This window comes from Euprymna scolopes, chromosome 39 (genome assembly GCF_053919585.1).
Source record: "Euprymna scolopes isolate OS-2025 chromosome 39, ASM5391958v1, whole genome shotgun sequence".
NCBI lineage: Eukaryota > Metazoa > Mollusca > Cephalopoda > Sepiida > Sepiolidae > Euprymna > Euprymna scolopes.
In genome coordinates this window covers 32692095-32708518 of record NC_136520.1, presented here as the reverse complement: position 1 = coordinate 32708518, position 16424 = coordinate 32692095, and the positions used below count along the sequence as shown (strand labels likewise).

The 16424-nt window shown below is 35.7% G+C and overlaps 1 protein-coding gene across 4 annotated transcripts in view; it reads left to right on the top strand.

Moving 5' to 3' along the window:
* Positions 1–16424, top strand: part of LOC145263723 (ras-related protein M-Ras-like) — a 111526-nt gene that overhangs the window by 83850 nt on the left and 11252 nt on the right. For all 4 annotated transcript variants that reach the window (XM_080120690.1, XM_080120691.1, XM_080120692.1 and 1 more), the window contains exon 4: positions 9831–9930. In XM_080120690.1, the coding sequence (XP_079976816.1) occupies positions 9831–9930 (100 nt within the window). The remainder of the gene's footprint in view (positions 1–9830; positions 9931–16424) is intronic.

The window sequence follows — 16424 nt, the reverse complement described above, 5'->3', positions numbered from 1 at the left end:
GTCCTCTATAGTATTAGACCTAACTGAATGGTTAATTGTAGGTATTGACCATTTCATACCCTCTAAAAAGTTTCAGCAAAAACCTAACAGCCAGCCATGGTTCTCTCCAGAATGTGCTGCTGCCATTGCGCACAGAAATCACTTTTTCCACTGCTTCAAACGTAATAGATGTATGGAAACTAAAGCCGTTTTCAGGACTGCCAGCAACCATTGTAAGAAAGTAATAAGGAACGCAAGAGAGTTGTATGCTCAATCTGTTAAGTCCAAAGTAGCTGAGCAGCGGCTTGGTTCCCACCAGTTTTGGCAAATAGCAAACAGAATCCTGAACAGAAGCGTGTGCTCCATCCCAACTATTATCAATGGACCTGAGGTAATCTCGTCAGCATCAGACAAAGCCAAACTCTTTGTCAAGAACTTTGCAGCTAATTCTACCCTTTGCGACCAAGACCGCCAACCCCCAATATTTCCTCCTGTATCAGAAAACACGCTATGTGATATACGTATATCTGTACGCGATGTTGCCAAGCTAATCAAAAACCTTGATTCCAGTAAAGCAACTGGCCCTGATGGTATTCCAATTATAGTACTCAAAAAACTTCAACCTGAACTAGCGCCCATACTTACAAAACTGTTTAAACGTTGTCTTAAGGAGAATAGTTTCCCATCTCCCTGGAAAATCTCATCAGTATGCCCTGTATTTAAGAATTCAGGTGATCGCTCATCCCCCTCTCAGTACAGGCCAATAAGTCTCTTGTGCGTCATGAGTAAGTTGCTAGAATCTGTGTTAAATACAGAAGTAATCAAACATCTCAACAAAAATAACCTTCTTAGTGACACTCAATATGGTTTTCGTTCTGCTAGATCTACAGCAGATGTCCTTACAGTTATATCGCATAGGATTAGCAAATCTCTCGATGGTGGCAATCTTTCTAGGGCAATTGCTCTTGACATATCTAAAGCCTTTGATAGGGTATGGCATAAAGGTTTACTTCATAAGATCGCTAGCTATGGTATAGCTGGAAAAGTCTTCTCAATTATTAAATCATTTCTTTCTGATAGGTTCATAAGAGTAGTAGTTGAGGGGCAAAAATCAGAAGCTCACAGTATTAATGCCGGTGTCCCTCAGGGATCCATCCTGGGCCCAACTCTTTTCCTGATCTACATTAATGATCTTCCAAATCATATCCTTACATCATTTGTAGACATTTATGCTGACGACACTACCATTTATGGTACCACATCTAAGACAGTAAACGAGCAAGTACTCTCCAATTCTCTCTCCTCTGATCTTGAGCATGTAGTACAATGGGGAAAGGAGTGGCTGGTTACTTTTAATGCATCTAAAACCAAGCTTCTCTCTTTACATCAACATTTTAATCCACATTTGTCATCAATTGAAATGAATGGCTCTCGTCTTCAGGAGGCCTCAAGTTTTGACAAGCTTCTGGGCTTGACCATTACTCCTGATCTTAAATGGAACACGTATATCAAATCTGTTGCCAAGGCCGCTGGAAAAATGGTGGGATCTTTCTATCGATCCAGTAGATATCTCACTGCTGATGCTATTCTCTATCTATATAAGAGCCAGGTACGTCCAAGGATGGAATACTGTTGCCACATCTGGGCAGGAGCTGCTAGAAAGGACTTGTCCTGCCTTGATAGAGTTCAAAATAGACTTCGTAGCCTCGTAGGAGATGTCCTTTTCTCCTCCTTACAACCTCTATCTCACAGAAGAGATGTTGCGAGTTTGTCTCTGATGTATCGTTATTTTCATGGAAAGTGTTCAACTGAGCTTCAATCTATGGTCCCCCCTCGTCAAACTTTCACAAGAAACACTCGTCTAGCTGTAAACACTATCAATAATTTCCCCCACTCTTTATCTGTGCCTAAACCTAAACATAGATTCCATGAAAAAAGCTTCTTTCTTAGAACTGCACGCCTGTGGAATTGTCTTCCGTTTTCCTGCTTTCCGGCTGACTACAATATGGTTGTGTTCAAGTCTAAGGTAAATAAGTTCTTGATGAGCCGTTCCATATAAGTTATTAAATTTACCAAATTTTCATTACTAATGATTACTATATTGACCAACTTCTACTGTACACTCTTTAACCCTTATCCTTGAGTGGCCTCTGGGCCTTGATAATGTGGTGATGCCTTTGTAAAAAAAAAAAAAAAAAAAAAAAAAAAAATGGATCCTGTTTGTAGCGCTATGTAAAGTGGACTTGAAAAGTCTACTGAATCCAAGACTAGTGCTAAATTTATAACACCGCATGACAACCAGTGTTCCACTTTTTTTCCGACCCATCTCATCAGTTGTTCCCATTCTCTACAATTTCCACATTAACCACTGCAAATAATGAAAGATAAATCCTTAGAGATAAAGTTCATCCTAGGTGAAACATTAATAGCAGTTCTCAGACCAATATTTATTTATTTATTTGGCCAATACACTCTGGTATTCTCACTTCCCTACTCCTCCTACATCTTTTATCATCCCTTGCAGATGCCTTACCTTCCTTGAATATATTATGCCACTGAAAAACTGATGCTCAATTCATGTAAGATGGTCCAAAAGCATTCTGAAGCCTTCCATACATTTCTGTGGCATTTTTTTCCAAGTTTAAAACTGACTTTTATTGCATATCGTTCTTCTAGAGTGTCCTCATATCCAGATTGTAGTGGGGTGTATTTCAATTCCTGCTGTAGCTGTTCATTTGAACCTGAAATCATAAGAATTTGTCAGTCATCTCATAAGATGTATATCAAAAACATACTGAATTTTCAAGAGTCTATGGCAGTGTTAAATGCCTGTACAAAACAAGTCTGGAAACTTAATGTACCTTGTACCTCTTCCTCATAACTAGAAAGAGAAGATGAAGCAAAACATAGACAGAGACATCACATTGGATATAATAGAATTGGTACTGGCAGGCACACCTGCTACTTGGTGTTCAAGAATGGTGGTCATGCCAAAAAAGGATGGGTCTCCAAGGTGGATGATGAACCTACATCACACTTCATCCCCATTCAATCAAGTTTTGATGATACCGGAACACACTAGAAAAATGGTACTGGACACATGGAACGGATACCACAGTCTACCATTATCCACAACTGCATGGCTTGCTACTATGTTCATAACCAAGTGGAGCTGAAATAGGTACTGTCGGTCCCTCCAGGGTCAGGGGATGAGTACCCCTGTCTGTTTGATGACATCACCATACATATGGCTTGTAATACCAGAATCCTGTGAGACAAGTCAATAATCTTCATTCTGAAGCACTATTGACTATATCAGTCACTGCGCAAACAAGTTCACTTTGCCGAAATGGAGGTGGAGTTTGCAGGATTTCTGGCACCGCAAACGGTGTTTAATCCACAAAAAGAATGAGACAAGCCATCCTTCACTTCCCTGGGGTTAGGTCCTAGTTTGGATTCATGAACCAGGTATTGTATGCTTTTTTACAAGCAGAGATTATGTCCCATTTCCGGAACTATTGACGATAAAGAACAGAAAGTTCCGTTCGGATGAAACACTTGAGCATCTATTCAAAGAATCAAAGAGAGTAAGCATTGAGAAAAGTATTGAAACGTTTGAAATGAACAAAGTGACAGGACTGGCTACAGATTACAGCAAAACAGGAATATTGTATTTCCTATTTCAGAAACACAGCAGATGTAAGAATGGATTAAACGGAAGCTTATTCTGGCTGAATCCCATTTTATATATGATGCAGAATCACAATATGCACCAGTGAAAGAAGAAGCTTAATGTTAGTTAGATCGCCCAACGAGCATGATGAAAAAGAAATGGAAGTTGATGATTCCACAGGAAGATGTACACTCGATCAGTTTTCCACAATCTTTGTGTCAAAAACAAGAGAACCAAGAAACTTATCGCCACAAACATGCATAAAAACATTCAGTTTTCTAGTACAAGATGACCACAACAATTCATCTCGTCGTCACAGGCAACGTGGAGGGGTATGTATATGTAAAAGAGTTATTTGCTCCTGGTTACAGGAACGAACGAGGCAGTGATCTCTCCTGCTAGCTATATATACAGGGTGGAACAATAAATTTCTCACCCTAAAGAAAACAACGCTACAACTTTATTTTAAAGTTCTTATTGAAAAAAGTCAATTCAGATATCTTGATTATGTAGTAGAGCTGACATCTATTCAATATAGTCGCTTTCAGCTTCAATGACCACCTCAGTACGAGTCTGGAACTGGAAGCATGCCTTTTCCACAAGCACCAGCGGGAGCTTGGCAAATACTCAGCGGATGGCAGTGATCAGGCTGGCTTTGGTGTTGTGGAAAGTCATGTTGGTGATATTCTTGATGTATGACCAAACGAAGTAGTCCAGTGAGTTCAGGTCGGAGGAGGAGGGGGGAAGTAAGAGAAAGGTACAAAGTTGTAGCACTCCTTCTGATGCCAAGCCTGGGTCTCTTTGGACTTGTGGGTTGGCGCAGAGTCCTGTTGCCACAATCAGGGTCTGCCAGCGGCCACCTGATTGCACCAGGGGATCACCACACTCTTCAGCACAATTTGAAAAAAATCTCTTCAAAAGAATAGCTCAAATAATATCTCATCCCCCCTCAAAAGAGAGCATACTAAAATCTAAAAATCAAACAAAACAATTACACATTATGAACAGTCTAATCCTGCAAAAATCCCCACAAAAGAAAAGCTTGGTCTGAGAAGGTTACTAAACACCAACAAACAAACAAAAACTGAACCAACACGTTTATATACGAGACCAGGGGTTAGCAACCTTTTGGAGTATGAGGGCCAAAAAAGCTTTGGCTACATTGCCATGAAGGACAACAATATTATTAAATATGTAAATAAATTTTCTGTGTTTAAAGCAAGTATTAAATATAATATGATGATATTTAAATGATGTCACTTAATTTACTACAGGAATATCAAAGGAGAAAATTTGCAAACATATTTTACAAAAACAATTATACCTTTTTACAAAAACAATTATACCTTTTTACAATTGTTTAGTCGCAAGCTGCACACAAACACAAAATGAAATTTTGATTTCATTTAAAATTTTGATGAATCAAAATCAAAAGTAAAACGTAAAAAGTTCTCATGTAAATTTAAATAAGAATTTGAATTTTGACGCAATGTGTTCAGTCTTTACACTCTCACCATGGTTTGGTTTGTCTATGTTTATACTGTGCTCTGAGGAAGATGGCAAACCAAACAAAATTCACTTGAGGGCCATATTTGGCCTGCAGGCTGGTGGTGCAAGCGTTTATGGATGAAATAACTTTATGTTAAAAAATAAAATTGCAATGTACGGTGCTCAGGTGAATTACAACTCATCAAAAATGTATGTATATATATGTATGCGTGTGCGGGGGAAGGGGCATAAGGTGTTAGGATTGGGATGGGCATCAGATGTGGTTTTGGTGAATTTGGGGATGCATGAGGACTTTTAAAGGATACAGTGTCTCAGCATCCAACATCGTATCCAGACAGTTTGTATCCATGCTTCAGCATCATAATTATAACTTCTCAGGTCCTGGGTATCATCTTGCAGGTATTTGGTGATGAGACTTCAATTTGGAAGTATGGAGTTATTCCTTAGTTGCCAGGTTCACTCTGACCTGGGGTGGTAATACCTGTCAGGGTTTTCTTTATGGATCAAACAGAATTTACAAAAATAGAAACCTACAAACCAATTAATTACTCATGTGTTACTTATTCAAGTAATAGTAATTGGAGAGGGGGAGATAACTCATGTTTTATTTATTCAAGTAGTAGTAATTGTAACGGGAGGTAACTCATGCTTAGCATTCAAGTAGTAGTGATCAAAAGGGAGATAACTCTTGATTTACTTATTCCAAGATACAACCATCTAGACAAGACTCGGCTAATAGTCTACTTATGTGTGCATATTTGGCATCAAAACTGATCCACTTTGCTCAACGTTCTACCTCCAAACTGAAACTATCATATGTCATGACACCCCAAACAAAAATGAAATGAAATGAAATGAAATAACATGTCAAGCAAAAATCACAACCAAATCAGATAACCATCCAAACACTTTACTAAATTACCTCCTCCCTAGAGGCTTGCATTCACAAATATCCGAGGTAAGTAATCTAGATGATGTAGAATATTTTCTCCTGGTAAACTCCCTGGATATCTTAGCATTAAGTAAAATTAACCTACACTCCTCAATTCTCTCAAATGGCTTTAACATGACAAAATGCCGCCCTCTCTGCAATAAGGGTTTGGACAGATATATGCACAGACTTGAAGCCCATATCTGTAGCACTCTCCCCTTGATTAGAGAGCACAATCTAGAATCAGATGATCAGAGCTTCATGTGCCTTAGACTAGTTTTTCAACATTGTATTATTTACATGTATTTTCTCTACCGTTTTCCCTCAAATCAGGACTGCACCTTAATCGACCATTTCTCTGACAGTATAGATACACCACTTTCCTTAGATACTAATGCCTAAGTACATGTGTTTGGTGCTTTTTATGTCTACCATAGTAATTGGCTTGGCTTCTTGAGTTAAACGGATGCAACTTGACGCTGTAATTATAGTTTCTCTATCGCTAGACATCAGAACTGTTGGCCAGAGAAGCAACACGTTCCAAATATCAAATCCTGGTTTTATCGTTCTATGATTTAATGCCAATTTCAGGACAAAATATATTTCGGACACACTGCATTCTTCATCAGGAATGATTACATGGGTCTATTGGAATATGATGATGGTGGGATGATGAATTATATGATTTTTACCAGCATCTGATTCCAGTAAACGCATCTCATCATCTCTGATAAAGAATGCAGGGTGTTTGGAATGCTGAATACATTGTTTTATGCTTTAACTACCACCCATACATTATTTCTCTCTCTCTCTCTCTCTCTCTCTCTCTCTCTATATATATATATATATATATATATATATATATATATATATATATATATATATATATATATATATATATATATATATATATATATATATAATGAGTGTATTGATGTGGTTTCCTAAATGTTAATCCAACGGAACTCTGATGTGTATAAAAAAGTGTTCAATAACAGTTAGAGCAGTATTATAGTATTTTTTTTTTTTTACTTATATACATTATTGGCTACATATGTGCATATATATATATATATATTTTTTTTTTGCTTATAAGCACATTATTGGCATTATGTGCATATATATATTTTTTTTACTTTTAAGCACATTATTGGCTACATATTTGCATATATATTTTTTTTACTTATAAGCACATTATTGGCTACATATTTGCATATATATTTTTTTTACTTATAAGCACATTATTGACTACATATTTGCATATATATTTCAATTGCGATTTCTTTTGAAATCTTGACTAAACCTAAGGCAAAAACAGTAATTCTCTTTATACAAATCCTTTTGTTTTTCAAACCATGCATTCTCGGTTACTTACTTTTTATCTATCTGCTGTATTTTTATGACTCTTTCATGGCAAATGCTCATCTGAGATCCAATCTATGGCCCCTCCTTGTCAAACTTTCACAAAGAACACTTATCTGGCTGAAACCACTATCAATAATTTCCCCCCACTCTTCATCTGTGCCTAAACCTAAACGTGGATTCTTAGAGCTGCACACTTGTGAAACTCTGTCTGTTTGTCTTCCAGCTGACTACAATATGGCTATCTTCAAGTTCTATGTAAACAAATTCTTAATAAGCCGCCCCCTTAAGTAATTCAATTTACCAAATTTCAATTACTAATAATTGTCCTATTGACTACTGTACACTCATTAATCCTTATCCTCCAGTGGCCTCCAGACTTTGGTAAGTGGTGATTCCTTTGTAAAAAAACCCAAAACAATCACAGTTATAATTTCAAGTACTCGCTCTCCTTCTCTGTCTTGGTCAGTGTTTTTTATATATGTTTTATAATTCCTGAAATAGTGTTTCGTGGTAAACAACTGATGATCCCTGAAGATGTAGGACTATTGTTAGTATGAGAAAGCAGGTTTGTTCCGCGCTTGTAGGAGATTAAATAACTTACGGACAAAATAATTTTCCAACAAAGGATTAAAAATTAACTTTTTATAAAAATATTTTTATATCGTTTTCAAGGTTAAAGAGCTTCCAAGACTATATATATATAGATATATAAATATTAGGTTTTTTTTAGCAGTCAAAACGCATATCAATGAGAATAAACACAAACATGGCCGTTTAAAAGTCCTTCACACAACAGTACGATTGGAAAATTCTTTTGGAGGTACAAAATTTAATTATGGCTAAATATAGACCAATTAACATGGTGATTAAAAAAAATAAAAAATGAAAAAAAGCTAGCTAACCAGGCTTTCATTCCTCACTCAACAGAGCTAAATTGAGCAAAATTGCGATAAAAAAATAAATTAATGGGGGAAAAAATCAGATAGAAATCAAATTAAGTCCCAAGAGATTTTCTTTTTGCTTGCAAAGAGAAGGTCTATATAAGAGCCAGATACGTCCAAGGATGGAATACTGTTGCCACATATTGGCAGGAGCTGCTAGAAAAGACTGGTCCTGCCTTGATAGGGTTCAAAATAGATTCGTGGCCTGATGGGAGATGTCCTTTTCTCTTCGCTGCAGCCTCTATCTCACAGAAGAGATGTTGCGAGTTTGTCTCTGCTTTATCGTTATTTTCATGGAAAGTGCTCGACTGAGCTTCAATCTATGGTCCCCCCTCGCCAAACTTTCACAAGAAACACTAGACTTAATAAAAATGGTTTCTGAAATTTTTAGATAAAAGGGCATAAATAACGAATTTAAGTGCTGACATATTTACAATCCTGTGCAGGCTGCACTCACCCTTTCACACTATCTAGTAATTGCTGAGAATGCAGTTAGGAGATTCAGAGTTCCTATCCCGTTGCGGTTACCACTTAACGAAGGCAGAGGAATAGTTGGCTGAAACGTTGTGAAACAACAACTAATAAAAGATGAGGATAATAGTCCGCAATAAATAAAAATTAATAAATAATACTCATCTCAATAATGAATTCCAATTAAATAATATATATGTTTGTTTTTTGTTTTGTTTTTCTTTCAACTATGTTACATATATATTTTATTTTCTTTCAGATTATTATTTTTTGAAAACACTCATACCTGTTAAGGAAACTAGAGACAAACTTCTAAGGCACAAATGTCGGTCAGCATAAAACCAAATGATACCATAACAATCATCTCTTGAAATAATATTTGGCCAAGGGTCTTCCACAGACTAGCAAAGAGAAGGAAGTGCTGTACTTTCTCTTCTGACAGTAGTGCTGTCCTGCTCCCCTATACAGTGCATTGTTTAACTTTGGTGATTTGGCAAAAACCAATGTGTTAATGTGATTACGTTGTATATTTTCAATCTAAGTAGATTAAAATGACAAATTTTTTTTATTAGATTGGAGGGTTTGTTAATAAAACATACACCTACAATTCCAATATTTTATCACATCAGGGGTTCGAATCTCAGACTAGACAATTATTATTTTTGATTTTTATGTATCTATTTATTTGATCTAGTGTTCCTTTAATTTTTCAGCCAATACTGATCATTATCATAATCTGAGTAATTTTTTTACCTTTAATAAACAAACAAACAAAAATAAATTGGATGAAAAATGATATTCTTATTCTTGGCTATAAAATTCCAGAAGCGTTGTATAACTTGGTACCTCACAATATACCTGAAAGAATGATATATTTTTTTTTTTTTGGTCTCCTTTCTAAATTTTGTTGATGATTAACTATTTCTTTCCTTGACATTTGCAAATGTTATCTTTCTTGTAGGGACTCCTACCCTATGTTGCTGGTTGCTAACAAGGTAGACTTGGTCCACCAGCGGAAAGTCAGTGAAGACCTGGGGAGAGAACTTGCCGCTCAACTTAATGTAAGTTAACCTATACTAATTTATACTAATTAAAAAGACTGGTTTCTAATCTAGTTGCTACTTCTTTATTCTTCCTCTTTGGACATCATTTATTTTGACACCATTTCAGTAGTAGGAGGAGGAGGAGGAGGAGGAGGCAGAAGGACCTGTGGTAATAGTAGGAGTAGGACCAGTAGTAGTATCACTGGTAGAAGTAGCAGTAGTAGTCTAACTACAGATACTAGAGGAATAAATACTCCAAGGATGAGTACAATTAATTTTCCAAACAGAACAGTTTTACACCACTTTTACATTCCTTTACAAATATTAAAATCAAGATATAATGATATTAAACCTTATGTTTAGAATCCTTATTCCAATTTTGCTCAAAATCCATTACATGATTTTGATTCTATAGAATGTCTAAAGTTTAAATCAATGCAAATCTGAAATAGTTTAATATTCAAATGTGGTGTCGTACCTATATTAAAACCCTTTTAAGATAGTCCAAGGAAATGAAATTTGGGAAATATTTCTTAATTGATGTCTAATACCTATTATTAAAATTTTACAAATAACGACTGGTGCTACCAGACCAGGCTGTCTTAAGATATTGGCTTCCTAAGACAAAATGCACCTAACATTGATGCTTTTTGTTTTTTTTATTCTTTTTGCAAAACTTAATTATGTTCTGCAAAACCAGAAACAAAAACAACAATCCACCTTTCCCCTTTTCTCTTTCTATCATTGGTTTCCTAACTTAAAATGTACCAAATGTTAATACTGTAACCCTTTTCCTTTTCCCATTGCAAAACTCATTCATGTTCTGCAGAGCAGGAAACAAATATGTTAAAATCCACTATAAAATAACCAAACCAAACACTACAAACTAGCAATTGAAGATACAAAGAGTTTGAAGAATAAAACCCTTCTACAAAATAATTGAATCCAACATGAATACTATTTCCAAAATAATTGGATTTGGCATTAAATAACCCCCAAAAAAGGTTGATATGCCATAAAATAAAACAACCAAACAAACAAATAACAAACAACTTTTTTTTAATTACCAGGTATGGATATGTAATTTTAAATACATTGAAATTTAGGATTGATGACGAAATTCCAATATATAAAAAATCGATTATAGTCAGCTAACATACTTCCTAACTTCTGGTGTAGCACTACTGGAAGTGGTGACAGGGCAAATGAGTTCCTTCACTTATTTTTATATACTTTTTTATATACTTTCATAAAAATATATTTATTATATAAATTAAAATAAAAAAAACTTTTATTTTTAAAATTTAAGAAACAAAATCTATTTTTATATTTTATAAACAAATATTTCTTATAAAATTTCAAATAAAATAAAAACTTATTTTTTTGATTTTGTCATTACAGTACAAAGTACAAATAAATATCAGTGGTGTTATTTTTATCTTTTTTTTTTTTTTTACACAGTGATCAGCGCTTATCAAGGCCCCGAAGCCACTCAGGGATAAGGGTTATTGCAAGTACATTACGTTAGTGTGGAGATTTGATGAAGTGTTTACTTAAGGGGGCGGTTCATTAGGAATTTGTTAACATTGGACTTGAAGACATCCAAGTTGTAGTCCGGTGGGAAGCAGGCAGACGGAACAGACAGGCGTGCAGTTCTAAGAAAGAAGGTTTGTTCTATTCCAGTTTCACTTAGAAATAATATGTCCGGTTTCGTCTCCTGTAATTGGGTTCCAACCTCTGGAAGGTTGGAACGTAGACCCCTGATGTTGGAGAAGGAGACCTGGTAGTAGGGGTCTACATTGGAAGATAGGGTTCTAGGTTTAATCGAGTTTTTATTCTGGAGATATTTCATGTTAAGGTTTTGGGATTTGTGGAATAGGTCGGCGTATAATTTTGTTAATGTTCATTGTATACTTTTCAATAATGTCCTTTTCTTATATTTTATTTCAATAAATCATTTCAAAATAGAAATACTGAAAAACAATAACAGTGAAGGAACTGATTTGCCTTGTCACTGCTGCTAGTAGCACTATGATGGAAGTTAGGAAGTACGTTAGTTGACTCTAACCAAAAAGTCTTTACTTTTTTCTTTTCTTTTTCTTCATCTTTTTGTAATTTTAATGTGGGGATATGTGAGGTTGAATATCAGTATGATTTCAATATTTGTAATTTGTTTTTAGTTGGATATATGTGCATAAATCTGTGACTAGTTTTGAATTATTCTTGATAGAAACAAGGAAACTTACAATCGAAGGTCAGGGGCGAGGCAGTTGTGTGTGCACCCGAGAAATATATTAGTGGGAGACAATAAATTATATGTTTTAATTGGTGTCAGATTGCCAAATGTCATCTTTGCTAATTTCTTTTTCATTTTAATTATATTAGCCAATATTGAATCCCTGACAATATGGTCAACATCGTCAAAACATAGATAGATCTGCATAGGGCCTTTTCTGATGTTTTTATATATATACATAATTATTTACTATAATAATTATTAAATACCTACAGATACTAGTGTTTCATCCTTTTGAGAATCATCAGTGTAGGGTATCATGATTAACACCAGTTGATAGATTCGAACCCAGCAAAAGAAGCCATCTCTGGCTTCATTAGCAAGGACCTAATCCATTCGGCCACCATTAACCACGAGAAATACTGTTGAAATTTAAACATTTATTTTTATAAATGTTTTTAACATCTGTTAGAGTGATCTAATAATTATATGATGATCTGTGCATAAGAACTTAATTGGCCAACTTTTTATTTCAGCTGCATTAATGGTCTTCCAAATAATATCCTTACATCATTCGTAGACATTTTTGCTGACGACACTACCATCTATGGTAGCACATCTAAGACAGTAAACGACCAAGTTCTCTCCGATTCTCTCTCCTCTGATCTTGATCACGTTGTACAATGGGGAAAGGAGTGGCTGGTTACTTTTAATGCATCTAAAACCAAGCTTCTATCTTTACATCACCAATGTTCTGATCCCCATCTGGCATCAATTAAAATGAATGGCTCTGATCTTAAATGGAATACGTACATCAAATCTGTTGCCAAGGCCGCTGGAAAAATGGTGGGATCCTTCTATCGATCCAGTAGATATCTCACTGCTGATGCAATTCTCTATCTATATAAGAGCCAGATACGTCCAAGGATGGAATACTGTTGCCACATATTGGCAGGAGCTGCTAGAAAAGACTGGTCCTGCCTTGATAGGGTTCAAAATAGATTCGTGGCCTGATGGGAGATGTCCTTTTCTCTTCACTGCAGCCTCTATCTCACAGAAGAGATGTTGCGAGTTTGTCTCTGCTTTATCGTTATTTTCATGGAAAGTGCTCGACTGAGCTTCAATCTATGGTCCCCCCTCGCCAAACTTTCACAAGAAACACTAGACTAGCTGAAAACACTATCAATAATTTTCCTCACTCTCTATCCGTGCCTAAACCTAAACATAGATTCCATGATCAAAGCTTCTTTCTTAGAACTGCATGCCTGTGGAATTGTCTTCCGTTTTCCTGCTTCCCAGCTGTCTATAATATGGTTGTCTTCAAGTCCAATGTGAACAAGTTTCTGATGAGCTGTTCCACTTAAGTTAACAAATTTACCGAACTTCCATTACTATCGATTACTATATTGTCCTTTTGACTCTCTACACTCTTTAACCCTTATCCTTGAGTGGCCTATCGGCCTTGATAAGTGGTGACGCCTATGTAAAAAAAAAAGAAAAGAAAAAAGTGCTCAACAATAAGAAACGAGTTTCTTAAAGGGGCTGACATAATTTTGACCAGATGGAATTTCAATTATACAAACTACATCACAAAATACAATCTCATCTCATCTCCATCATCTTTCAGGACGCTTCACCACCAAATCTACATAACTTCTCCAGTTCTCTCAATCTCGCAGTTTGCAGGTCCCGAACACTTTCCAGTCCTGTGTCCTGTAGAAGGTTATCAATGTATTGGTTGGTTGGTTGGTTGGTTGGTTTTGTTTTACGGCATATCAACCCTTTTCAGGTTATTTAATGCCGAATCCAAAGATTTTGAAGAAAGATTTTTTAATAGAATATATTTGTTGTTTTCAAGTCGGTTTCTATTTAACCCATAGAGCGGACCCTAACAGGTACTACCACTCCGGGTCAGAGTGGACCTGGGAGCAATGGCAATTAAAGGGTGGCTCCACACTCCCCAAAGCCCGCAAGCTGGGGCCTCACCACTGGATATAGTTTAAGGTCATACCCAGGACCTTGTCGATGTAGGTTATTCTTCTACAATGATTTGGATGTCCATCTGTTGGTATCCAGAGAACTAGCTTGCTGGCTTCCTCTTCACTGTGTCTCATGCAGTGACCAGCTACTCTCATCCTTCTTTGCTGTACTTTCAGTGATACTGGTGCTAGGTCACCGTAAAGCTGTTGGTTTGCTGCGTGGCTCCTCCATGATGTATTGAGGGCAATCCTGAGCATCTGTGTGTAACAGCCATTCAGTCTCTTCTTCAGTGCATTTGAAAGAGTCCATGCCTCAGCACCATAGAGAAGTATTGTTTCTACCATGACAACAAAGAATCTTACTTTCAACTTTTCTGAGAGAGTGGATGACCATAACTTTTTTCACTTCAAAATTTTCTGACCATGCTCCAAAGTACTTGAGCAAGGTCCCATCAAGTTTTTTCACTTCAATTGGGTCAACGCGATGTAAGGCCTGTATCTCTGTTTTCTTGGCATTGCAGTACAAACTCACCAATCGCGCTTCCTCTTCCAGTTGGCTTAGGACTTCTTGGGCTTGACCAATTTCCTCAGTTAGTAATGCTAGGTCATCAGCAAAATCGAGATCAGTAATAACAATTGGTTGGACACACTTGCTCTTTTGTTTGTGTACCCCTCTTCTCTTCCATTGAGTGTCTTTCTTAGAACATAAAGTACTATGGCAAAGAGGTAAGGTGCTAATGTCTCCTTGTAAGACTCCAGCAATGATATTGAAAATTCTGTTTCTCTGTCTGGTATTATTACTCTTGCCCTTGTGTTCTCATAGATCGTAGTTATTGCTTGGAGTAGATTTAGTGGAACATCATGACCTTTTAATATTTTCATCATCATGTTTCTGTGTATTGAATCAAACGCTTTCTGGAAATCTACGAAAACAATGATTGTTTTCCTGTTATGGCTTTTCACTCTTTCTATCAATCGCCACAGCGCAAGGATATGAGCAATTGTTGAATGTCCAGGTTTGAAACCATTTTGGTTTGGACAAAGATGTGTATCCATTTTTGTTCATATTCTGTTTATGATCATTTTGTTGACAAGTTTTGAGACCACTGATGATAAACTTATGTCTCAATAATTTTGAGTTGAGCTCAGGTCTCCTTTCTTCGGAAGTGGTATCATGTCAATCTTGGACCCTTGATCAGGTTTCATATTCTCTCACAGAAGCTTATTTGCAAAAGAAAACAAATTATTAAACAAACATTAAAAACAACAAAACATTCCCAAATCCAACCCATATCTAATGCAGCCATAAATACTATCCGATGCCATAATTGCCATTATATATATGTTGGTGAAACCCAACATAGATTAGAGAAAAGGCTCAATAAACACAAAAGAGATATTAAAAGATAGTAATTCCCTGAATGCTTTATTTTCTCATTCATTGCAGCGCTGATCATTCTTTTAACTTCAAACAAGCAAAAATCGTAAATTTATTTCAAATAAATCTCAACAAACAATTCTTAAATCAGCACTTATCGCAAACTCAAACACAATTAAACAGCACAGAGGTTTCTACAATTTATCGCCTCTAATAAGTAACTCATATAAAAAGAACAAAATTTAAATTTAGACACAGGTTAACTCACTTATCCCGTGAAAAAATATATTTTTGTATTCTTTACAGTTTTTTTGTGTTTTGTAGCCAAATAAACTAAAGACAATATTTTTATGTTATGGGTTGCAAAATGCAGGTAAAGAAGATAAAAATATAGGCATTTGCCAAAATAAATAAATAAACAAAAATTATGATTGTGGACTGATTTTTTTATTTTTTTTTATTATTGGGATGCAACCAACCAGTTCATATGTCTGAAGCGAGAAAAATAACTTCATTGAGCTTGTTATTTGAAACAATTTGGATGATATTATAAGGGATACACACCTTAAAAGTATATATTCTTTTATATAAACTTAGAATTCTTGAATTTATATAAAAAATATGAGAAGCATGTAGTTTGCTTGAAGTATTGTGAGTAGTGTGAAAGGAGTTGTGTTTGAAGGCTATAGCAATGTGGTTTGTGGGAAACACTGTGAACACGAGTTAGTATATAAAAGAATAATGACAATATGAGAAGGAAGTTTCAATAATTTTCAATTACATTACATTTATTTACCAACATAATGTGTCATATAAGATTATAAGATGGTAGATGTTGATAGCCCTAATTTTCGAGAGTAGCATCTCTTCTTCAGGAGGAAAAAAGAAACCTTTCTTTTTCTGAAATTTTATGAAAATT